The sequence below is a fragment of the Mauremys mutica genome, chromosome 1 (assembly GCF_020497125.1).
Source record: "Mauremys mutica isolate MM-2020 ecotype Southern chromosome 1, ASM2049712v1, whole genome shotgun sequence".
NCBI classification, from domain to species: domain Eukaryota; kingdom Metazoa; phylum Chordata; order Testudines; family Geoemydidae; genus Mauremys; species Mauremys mutica.
This window is the reverse complement of record NC_059072.1, coordinates 360,735,002-360,746,018: the sequence shown is the minus strand read 5'-3', so window position 1 is coordinate 360,746,018 and position 11,017 is coordinate 360,735,002. Positions and strand designations below refer to the sequence as shown.

Below are 11,017 nucleotides of genomic sequence, written 5' to 3'. Positions count from 1 at the left end.
ACAGGCTCTCAACGAAAACAGTGATTTCTAATCTCCTTCCCCCAGTACACTGTCCTCCTTCATCAGGAGTTGGGCACAATCGCTCCACCATTGTTCCAGGCCTTAGACCCCAGGTGAATCTCTCTCTACAATGTGGAGAAAAGTAACTCATGTCAACTTGGATATAAGGGTCCAGATTGGAATAGGTAGCCCATTTTTTCGTCTCCCATGTCACCAGCGCTAGACCATTGTTGTGAATTGACCGTTCACTTAACGAGGGCCCTAATTATCCTCCTACGAAGGTGTTTGCTTTTCACGCTGTAAACAATTGGGTTCATCAAGGGCGGGACCAGCAGGGAGATGTAGCCCAGGAGAATCTGAAGTATGGGAAAAGAACCCTTCCCGAATCTGTGTATCACAGACAGGCCGATCTCTGGCATGTAGAAGAGCAGGACGGCGCAGAGGTGGGAGACGCAGGTGTTCAGGGCCCTGAGGCACTCTGTGTGGGAAACAACACTTAATACTGTTTTGAGAATCATCACATACGAGAGGAAGATGAGCAGCGAGTCCAACCCCATTGTTAAGAGTGTAGTAAACAAACCATAGATGCTGTTGATTCTGATATCAGAACAAGCCATCTTCATGACCTCCTGGTGTAGGCAGTAGGAATGGGAGAGGACATTGGCTTGACAATATTGGAAACGTCTCAGGAGAAAGGGAAGTGGTAGTATTATGGCCACCCCTCTTAGCACAAAGGCCAGTCCCATCTTGGCTGTTCTTGGCAGGGTTAAGATGGAGGCATATCTCAGCGGGTCACGGATTGCGATGAAGCGGTCAAAGGCCATCAACAAGAGCAGGGAGGATTCAATGCACTGAAGTGAGTGGATGAAGAACAGCTGGGCAAAACAGGCATCCAGGCTGATCTCCCTAGAGTTAAACAGGTATATGCCCAGTATCGTTGGTATGGTGGTTATCGATATGCCAAGGTCTGTGATGGCCAACATGGAAAGGAAAATGTACATGGGCTCATGGAGGCTTGGATCTGTTTTTATAATGAACAGAATGGCTGAATTTCCTACTATTGAAATAGCATACATGAAGCAGAAGGGAACAGATATCCAGAGATGGACCTCTTCCTGACCTGGTAGCCCGGTGAGAAGGAACACTGCAGATGTGAATTTGGTGTCATTGACAGCTGACATAATGGACTGGGGAGGTCCGAGGAGTATTGAACTTTCCTTTCTAAAAGGAAAAAGAACATGATATTTAACAAGACATCTTTCTGCTCTCAATGCAAGTGTAGAGAGCAAAAACATAGACTTGGATTTACAACACCAATAGCAAGATAGGCATGGCCAGTTTGGATGAAAACTGTGATTGATCTAGCCCTGTACCCAGTTGTCAATTCCACATCCTTCAGAAGAAGGTGGAAGAAGTCCTGCAAGAGGCAGTTATGAGATAACCTGCATGTAGGGAAAGTTTCCCCTGACAACCACTAATTAGACATAATTTGTGGTATAAATCAGGAAGGTTTAGAGCCCTTCCAACAGTTTTTCATTTAATCCTGATCACGGTAATTGAATTTTTTGTTTACCCATATACTCATCCAGTCCCTCTTTGAATCGTGCTAAGCTCTTGGCTACATTGATATCTTGTGTCTGTGAGTTCTGTAGCCTACTTGAGTACTCTGCGATTTTACAGTTGTGACCTTCCCAATTACACCCTTTCTGGCCCTTCAATTCTGAGTGTGGCTCATTGTATCATGACATGTATGTAAACACATGGCAACAGCATTATTAAAACAGTCATATTTATCTTTCCTGTATTGAAGCCATTCATAAACATGTTTTTGCCTATCTATCTATCTATCTATCTATCTATCTATCTATCTATCTATCTATCTATCTATCTATCTATCATTTTCTCCACTCCTGAGAGTTCAAATTATTCCACTGCCTCTTTCGAGCACATGGGATAAATTCTTAGGGGCAGGAGTTTAATTCAATAACATTGACTTCAATGGCATCACTCCAGATTTGCATGTGTAAATTTGATCAGAAATTGGTTCTATTAACTTTCTCTTAGCAAATGGTCCTGGTGATACACTCTGACCCGCAAGAATCCCTCTAAGAGAAGCTGGCGTGCTTTGCCTGGCCAGTGTTCCACTTTGCAACATCTCAGCCCTCATTCAGTCACTCATTAGCAAACAATAGTCTACTAGCTCCTCTGTCCCTGGCTTAATAATTGACTGGGTCTCTTCAGGTTCAGTTCTGTCAGTCTGTAGCCTGTATCTGGAGTGGTAACAGGCCTTGGAATCAGTATAGAAAATATTCATTCGCTGTAGTCTCACTCTCTAGTAGGGAGTAACCCCAGCACCTGGTATTCAGGCATGATGAGGGTTTGCAGGAAGAGGATTTCAAAGTCAAATGCATGTGGAACTTCATTTCCCAAATGAAAGTAGTCTATTGCTTTCTGACTCCCTATGACCTGCTTTTTGAAAACCTTCATTCTCCTATGTTACACATTATTCCTATTGCTCAGATTAACTACTTTGTTTTCAGAAGGCTGGCTAGTCACTCACCTGACTGCTAGTCACAGACTCCAAGAGGGAAGAAACACAAGTGCTGAACCCATTTGGAGCTGCAGGGTAAGCACAGTTGACCCACAGTGTGCAGTAGGCCAGGGCCCAGTTCAAGGGTGGGAGGTTCTGGATTCCACAGCATGACAGGGCAGTTATGAGGCCAGACATGTGGACCTTGCAGACCAGAGAGGGGACAGAGAGGCTCAAAGGTTTGTAATTCTGAGGGGTATCTACAGGGTGGAAATGGTGGACTCCTCAGCCAGTCAGAAAACAGAAATATGACTTATCATACCTGTTACCACAGAGCAACGCAGCTCTGATTTCCAGGAGCAAGTAAACCTGAGCTGATTTGGGAACTAGTCACTGAGATTCCGTGGGATCTCTTCTCACTCAGCCCCTGGCAGGATCGGGCCCAGAGCACATGGCACCTCCAGAAATGGAAGCCCTTAAGAAATCCTGATTTGTGGCATTGGGGTTTTAACACTCCGAGCTCGGTCTGAATGTCAGATTTCTGTGTAGCTTGAACAGCCCAATGTAGAGCATGAACACATAAAGGGGAGGGGTTTCCAAGCTACCTAGTGCTGCCTGCCCCCCAGCCTCTGTCACTGAGTCACCCCAAGAGCTCAGCTGAGTCCTCTGCCGCTGCACAGAACATCTGCAAATGGAAACAGCTCACAGCCTTTCCCCTTCACTTCACATTTTAAAGATAGTAAAACTTGCCAAAGTACCCAATTCCTGCTAGAAGGGGAGCCGCTGACACCAGAGATCTTCACCCTAAAGGACAAGGAGTCATTGAGGAGGTTACATGGGCAGCAGGCAGCATCTGTTCAGATACGGAGGCAACTGTGTTTATGAAGCATGTCTGCACATTCCCTTGGGGGCCACTTGGCCATCAGGGAACCTCAGCTGCTTGGCTTCATGTGCACCAGTTTTAACCCCCGTCACGGCCAATGGCAAACTGCAGGAGGCCAATTCACAGGAGATGTGTGGTGATGTTACGCACATGGACGGCAGTGCCAGACCTGCTGCAGGCTCTATTCCTGGAATCTGGGCTTGTCATCACTCTTCCATGATGCTGCCACAGCTGTGATCATGCTTAAATTAAATAATGAATAATAATAATAATAATATTTGAACAGGGAAGGGAGATTGCACAGGCTCAGTGTGCATTGTGTGAAAAAGTACTTTCTTTTGTTTGTTTTAAACCTTCTGCCTATTAACTTAATTGTGTGACTCCTGGTTCTAGTGAAGGGGTAATAACACTTCCTTATTCTCTTTCTCCACACCACGCATGAATTTATAGATCTCTATCCTATCCCTCCTGAATCATCCATTCTCCAAGCTGAAAAGTCTCAATCTTTTTAATCTCTCTTCATCTGGAAGCTGTTCTATACCCCTAAATTTTTTGTCACCCTTCTTTGTACTTTTTTTCCAATCCAAATATATCTTTTTTGAGATGGGGTGACCAGAATTGCACATAATTTTCAAGGTATGGATATACCATGTATTTATATAGAGGCAAGATTATATTTTCTCTCTTATTAACTATCCCTTTAGTAATGATTCCAAAATAGGGATGTGTGTGGAGCCCCCATTTAGGGAGGCTAGCCCCCAGGGTCCAATCCCTTCTGACCTTACCCGGGGTTCTTTCAACCCAAAGCTTGTGGTAACTTTTACTCTGTGCGAGGTGGTGTCAGGAAATAAATCAAGAGGGACACAGCCGTCCGACCGATAGATGGCTGACACAAACAGGGCAACACAAGAGTGCTTTCACTTAAAGGTAAACTTTACTAGTCTGAAACTCTTACACACGTCCACAACAGGTTAGTAAAACACCCCCAACTCTCAATAATTACCGAAGCCGAGTGTGGCTCTCGAGTGGCACAGTGGCAGCCTTCCGGTGGCCAAATCTTCCGCCTGCCAGTGGGGACCACGAGATGCGTCCAGAGGGAGAGCCCTGAAGAAACCCTCCCGAAGAGTCCACCTAACTCAATTTTTTCCCCCCTAATTTATACATTAGTAATACAATGACATGTCACTTAAAGAAAATGTGTTAAGCAAACAGTTTCAAAGGTCAAGCAAGGGGTTTCCTTCTGGTCATAGATTAAACAAGTGTGATTTTTTCAAAGTTTGCACACCTTGAGGCCCATAACATTCACGTGTCAGGGTTCCCCCCACTCTGAACTCTGGGGTGCAGATGTGCGGACCCGCATGAAAGACCCCCTATGCTTATATTCTACCAGCTTAGGTTAAAACTTCCCCAAGGTACAAATTCATTTCCTTGTCCTTGGACGGTATTGCTGCCACCACCAACTGATTTAAACAAATATTCAGAGAAGGGTCACTTGGAATCTATATCCCCCCAAAATATCCCCCAAACCCCTTTGCCCCCTTTCCTGGGGAGGCTTGAGAATAAACTACCAACCAATTGGTTAGCAATGTGATCACAGGCAAGACCCTTTGTCTTCAGGACACTGAAATTAATCAGGTTCTTAAAAGAAGAACTTTATTTAGAAAGAAAAAAATAAAAGAACCACACCTACAAAATCAGGATGGAAGGCAATGTTACAGGGTAATAAAAGGATTTAAAACACAGAAGATTCCCCTCTGGGCTCAGCTTCACAGTTACAAAAACAGGAATAAAACTACCTCTGTACTATATGAAAATTCACAAGCTAAAGCAAAAGATAAAGTAACACATTTCCTTGCCTGTGAATTTAAATGGATTATTCCAAGTATATTTTAAGGCTGCTTTTAGCAATAAACAATAGTGGTTTCAGGCACTTTACTGGTTTACCAAAATCTCCTCATACAGCTCTACTTCCTGCGACTGCAGCCCCAAGCTCCACCCACCCCGTCGTGGTTGCAGGAGCCCTGGGTTGGTCAGAGCCCACAGCCACACTGTGCCTCCCCTCCTGAGATCTCAAGCGGCCCCACAGGAAAAGCTCGTCACTTCCCAATGAACCTGAGGTTTTTATATGTGCCATGCAGGTTCCAGGGCAGCTGAGGAGGCAGCTGTGACAATGCCCCCATATTCATCATAGTGGTATCATTATGATATGATTATGACATTGTTATGATGCAGCTTGAACAAAACAATAGGTCCTAGGAAAAGTTTATCCCCCACCTGCAGAGCCTTTCTGAAAATGCTCCAGACAGCCTATGGATAATAACAAGGAGTCCTTGTGGTACCTTAGAGACTACCAATGTATTTGGGCATAAGCTTCCATGGGTTATAACCCACTTCATCTGATACAGACTAACATGCTACCCCTCTGAAACCTATGGATAATGGCTGCTAGGTGTAGCCAATGATTTTAGTTTAGTATTCATTTATCGTGTAATGTTGTGATTAATCAATATGTTTTATTACATGTATTTGTGGTATGTTAAAGTTGATTTGTTGATGTATAACTGTATAATATCAATCAGTATTAAGAGGAACTCTCTAGTAGACATAAGTAAGACAAACTGAAATGCAAAAGACTGTAGGCCGAGGCCTGCGAGACTATAGCTCAGCTATTTTGGGCCTTGAAAACAAGAAACGATGGCGCAAGTTGATGACTGAGAAATAACCCGAGATATGATGGGAAAAAGGTACCAGCTGGTAATATTGCAAAAGTATAGCTGAGAAAATTAAATTTAAATAATAAAATGCTGTAACAACAAATATTGTCTGTAATGTGCCCTAACTGGAGGACAAATGTAGTACATCAATGTTGAAAAAAACCTACCCAGCCTATAGAATTTGGGATTCCTCATGTTTCCAGGGGCCACAAACCAATAAGAAAGAGAGGGTTAACACTTTCATATATGTGCATAGAATGTAGGTATAAACAAACTCACAGTATAAAAAGGGGTGTCTACAGCAGAAAAACTGTTCTTCCTATGGGAAGCTCCAGCAGGAACCACTCCCATATCCATGGTCAATCTGTGAGAGAGCCAGCAGACTCTAACATCATATTTGAGGATGTAAGATGTCTGTAAGAATAACTAGTTCATTATACTTATCTAAAGGAATTGTATACGCAGTAACATTTATAGCTTTGTTGGTAACTTTAATAAAACTACTAAAAGATAGATGCTCTTGTAATTGTATATGCTATTTGCCTATGGTTTCATGTGTTCCTATGAAGTCTAAATCTAGAACAAACTTAAAAGTCTAGCCTCCAGAGCCTAACCCACTGAAATATGATTAGTATTAAATAGAATAAAAGGTTACAGATTTGGCACCCAATGTGGGGACACAGAGAACACATAAAACTAATAAGAAACAAAAGTTTGAGGAAAAATATAGAGAGATCAGAAGTCATAATGAATTAAATGGAAGACTTCCTGCTTTCACTTACCCTTGCTTGCATTTTTTGCTTTGTTTGTCTGTCTGTGTGATGTTTAAGAATTGAGCTCAGGGGAAAGAAATAGAGAAACTGCAGATGTGTAAAAGGATCCTAACACTCACATATATGTAGAAACCCTATCAGGCATGGCAGAGCAAGACAGATGGTCCACCGTCATCTGTCAGTAAAAAACTCCCCAAAACTGTGAATAAGCTCCCCAAATTTTAAACTCCTCCAGATTGCACCACCAACGGAGGATCAAGGAAAACTTTGTTGGGTTACCTTGGTCACTGCCCTTCCTCTCGGTGTATTCCAGCTGTAAACAGCTGCAGGGGAAGTAAGGACCACAAACCCTTCTCAACTAGAGAAATCTCTATACAATATTAATCAGGAGCAAGGAAGGGACATCTTCTATTATTTTTCTAACAAAAGTATGGACCAGAATAAATTATCTGTACAGACGTATTTTAACAGGCCCACAAACGTCCTTGCAGGCCTTTGTGCAAGATTACATAAAAATCTACGGAGGAGGATGTGACAGTATTGACATGAACTGTGACTGTATAGATCATTGTTGCAACCAAGGTCCTATAGTTGCACCACATCTTGTACAAAGGAGGTCAAGAAGGTGTCTATGAAAAGATTGTAATTCTGTCTGTATGTGTGTATCATTTTTGTATCTGAAGTTAGAAATATTAGCGATGTACTTGTATCTCAATGTGTTCGATTCTAAGTAGCACCAGTGAAGCATTTGGCCAACTTATTGAGAAGGGACTCTTCAGATTAAGTGCCCAATAAAGAAACACTTAGCTGACAATGGACCTTGGGAGACTCCAAACACTTAACTGACAATGCATGCTGGCAGACTCCAATCCACATGTGAAGAGCCTTCCTGGGGACGTTCAAGGTAGCATGTGAGCAATGGCTGCTCTACCTGTAAAGAACTGAGCCTGTCAGGAAAACATTAAGGGGTAAATAAAACCATGCAGTGCCTGACCTCCATGGGTTGGCATTCATGCATGAAAGCAAATGTGATACAGTATTGTAAAAATGGTTTGGTCTGTGCACAAAACAACACTATCCCCACAAAAAATGCAACCTTAAGATCTCAAATGCATGAAGGCCCATGGCAAGCTTTACAAATTGATTTTGTGGGACCTTTACCAAAAACTCAAAAAAGAAACCAATACCTTTTGGTCATTATTATTCAATTCTCTATATGGATAAAAGCATTCTCTTTAAAAAACAAAAACAAAATCAGTGCTTTGGCTTCAGCAAAAACCTTAATTAAACAAGTCTTTCTTTGCTGGGAACTCCATGTTAGGGTAAAGTCAGACAAAGGAACACATTTCACTGAACAAGTGTTCCAAAAATGCTTACAATTGTTGGTAGTTGAACAAAAATTGTGGATTCCATACAGACCTCAATCGTCAGAAATGGTAGAGTGAACAAATTGCACCATCAAACTCATGCTGCAAAAACTGGTAGATGTCAGTTATGTAAATTGAAAAAAAATATCTCTCCCTTACTGGAGGAATCTAGAGGGAGAAGGATGTAAAACATATATTCCAGGGGAAGTTCACTCTTTGCTAATCAATACTGAAATTCCATATGGATTATGGGAAAACAGAATCAAACGTCAAAGCTCAATAAGGAGTTAAGCAATACTCATCTACAATCTAAAGCATAAGAATAAGGAAAAATGTAAAGCCTGTATCCAAATTAAGGTTTTGAGTAATGTCAAAGTTATTCATACATATTTTAAAGTAGAGGTACAGACAATGATAGTGGGGGAAAAAACCCATGATTCTTAGAACTCAGTGGAATGTCCAGAATTACAGAAAGGCTCTCCTAGTGATCTCACTGCCACACCTATGGCAGGGGTATTAATCAGACAAGTACAATTCCTGCATAAACTTGTTTTATGCCTTTTCTTTACCAGCATGTTTTGAGTAACGTGTCTGGGGAAAATCTCAGCTGTGTGTTCAAAGGCTGTTGCATATCTTTCCCAGTGTACAGACACCTGTGCGTTGCAAGACAGTATCATTCTGGCTTTATACACCAGCAAGGGTGCAAGCAGGGGTGGCTCTAGGGATTTTGCCGCCCCAAGCACGGCAGGCAGGCTGCCTTCCGTGGCTTGCCTGCGGAGGGTCCGCTGGTCCCACGGCTTCAGTGGACCTCCCACAGGCACGCCTGCGGGAGGTCCGCCCAAGCCGCAGGACCAGCGGACCCTCCGCAGGCATGTCGCCGAAGGCACCCTGCCTGCCGCCCTCGCGGCGACCGGCAGAGCGCCCCCTGCGGCTTGCCGCCCCAAGCACGTGCTTGGCGTGCTGGAGCCTGGAGCCACCCCTGGGTGCAAGGCCGGGGAGCTGGGAAATTGGCTGTTGTCTTCTGTCTCTGTACGAGTGGCTCAGGCACCTTAGTTGGAAGGGCTGGCTGTGTCACCAACAACTTCCTGGGTTCATCAGTAATCTCCATTGAGTCCAGAGAGATTACAAATGAACCCAGGAAGCTGAGTAGCACATACTGCCTCCTCAGCCACACTGGAACCTACATGGCACATAATAATTGTGACGTTACACCCCATAATGCTTTACAGAAATATGCTTATGAATGTATATATGACATAACTGGGATATGTTTTATGCTACTTATGCCATGTAACATATCTCTGTAAAGGTTATGATCTACTGAATATATTTATCCTATTTGTATGTATGTATCATTTTTGTATTCAAAGTTATGAATATTGGCTGTGTACTTGTTTGATTTTAAGTAGCCTTAGTAAGGCATTTGGGCAGCTTCTTGAGAAAGGAATTTTCAAGTTAAGTGCCCAGTCAAGAAACACTTAATGGATAATGGATCTTGGAAGGCTCCAATCCACATAAGAAGTCTACCTGAGGACATTCAAGGTAGCATGTGAACAATGGCTACTACCTGTACGTTCTGAGTCATGCATGGACATGTGACTTGCCCATGTGACTTCAAAACTCCATCTTGTAGCTGTGATTCTACACAGGGGAAGGGAGGGATGTCCACCCATAAGAGAAAGTCTATTTAAACCCCTGGTAGACCCCTCGATTTTGTCTTCAGCTGGCTCAAGAGATAGCCTCTCCACCGCAAAAGATACCTGAAAGAAACTGGGACAAACGACAGTAACTACAGGGGATGTGAGTGATTGCTGGGCCCAGACTAGAACGAGGCTAGTCTGTAAAAGAAGCTTACTGGAACATCTCTGAGGGTGAGATTTAATCTGTAATCACTTTCTTACTGTATTAGGCATAGACTTACGTGTTTTATATTATTTTGCTTGGTAATTCACTTTGTTCTGTCTGTTATTAGTTGGAACCACTTAAGTCCTACTTTTTGTATTTAATAAAATCACTTTTTACCTATTAATTAAACCAGAGTGTGTATTAACACCTTGGAGGGAGATGGCAAACAGCTGTGCATATCTCTCTATTAGTGCTATAGAGGGTGAACAATTTATGAGTTTACCCTCCATACAGGGGAAAATGGATTTATTTGGGGTTTGGAGCTCATTGGGAGTTGGGCATCTGAGTGCTAGAGACAGTGTTAGGCTATAGATATTCAGGCCTGTCTGCAAAGGCCTATACTTTAAGAATTTAGGTGTATTCTTATCACTTAGCTGGTCATAGAGGTATGAAAGAAAGAATAAAAAATCACATCTGTCTGTGTAATGGCCTTCTCTTCCTGTGACAGTCTGAGGCCTGGTTCTTCGGCTAAGCAGCAAAGGCAGCCATAAACTGGGAAGTGTATGGTCACATCCTCACATTCCAGTCTAGTCACATTGAAATAAGGTGCTATTGGGCTATTAGGAATACAATCCTGCCCTGATATTCCATCACCTCCAGAGAAAGGGAAGAGCCTAGAAGATGTAAAAGGAAACTTAGTTTGATAGCAGCCTGTCTGGCAAGAACTCACTAATCAACAGCTGGAAAACCCTTATGTCTGTATAGATGTAGTTGTGAAATCCTCACTTCTGTATTGTTTTGTATGTTTATTTGCACGGTCTCTGTCTGGTTCTGTGATTGTTTCTGTCTGCTGTATAATTAATTTTGTTGGGTGTAAACCAATGAAGGTGGTGGAATATAATTGG

General features: G+C 42.8%; 1 protein-coding gene across 1 annotated transcript; it reads right to left on the bottom strand.

Annotated features, from left to right (window-relative positions):
- Nucleotides 1-245: 245 nt before the first annotated feature.
- On the bottom strand, nt 246-1,181 carry LOC123349225 (olfactory receptor 51G2-like). The gene has a single exon (XM_044987120.1). The coding sequence runs from the start codon at nt 1,179-1,181 to the stop codon at nt 246-248; it is 936 nt and encodes a 311-aa protein (XP_044843055.1).
- Between the last annotated feature and the right edge of the window lie 9,836 nt (nt 1,182-11,017).

Bases quoted from the DNA above. Each gene is read 5' to 3' on its own strand.
- LOC123349225 (XM_044987120.1), bottom strand. From the start codon at position 1,181: ATGTCAGCTGTCAATGACACCAAATTCACATCTGCAGTGTTCCTTCTC.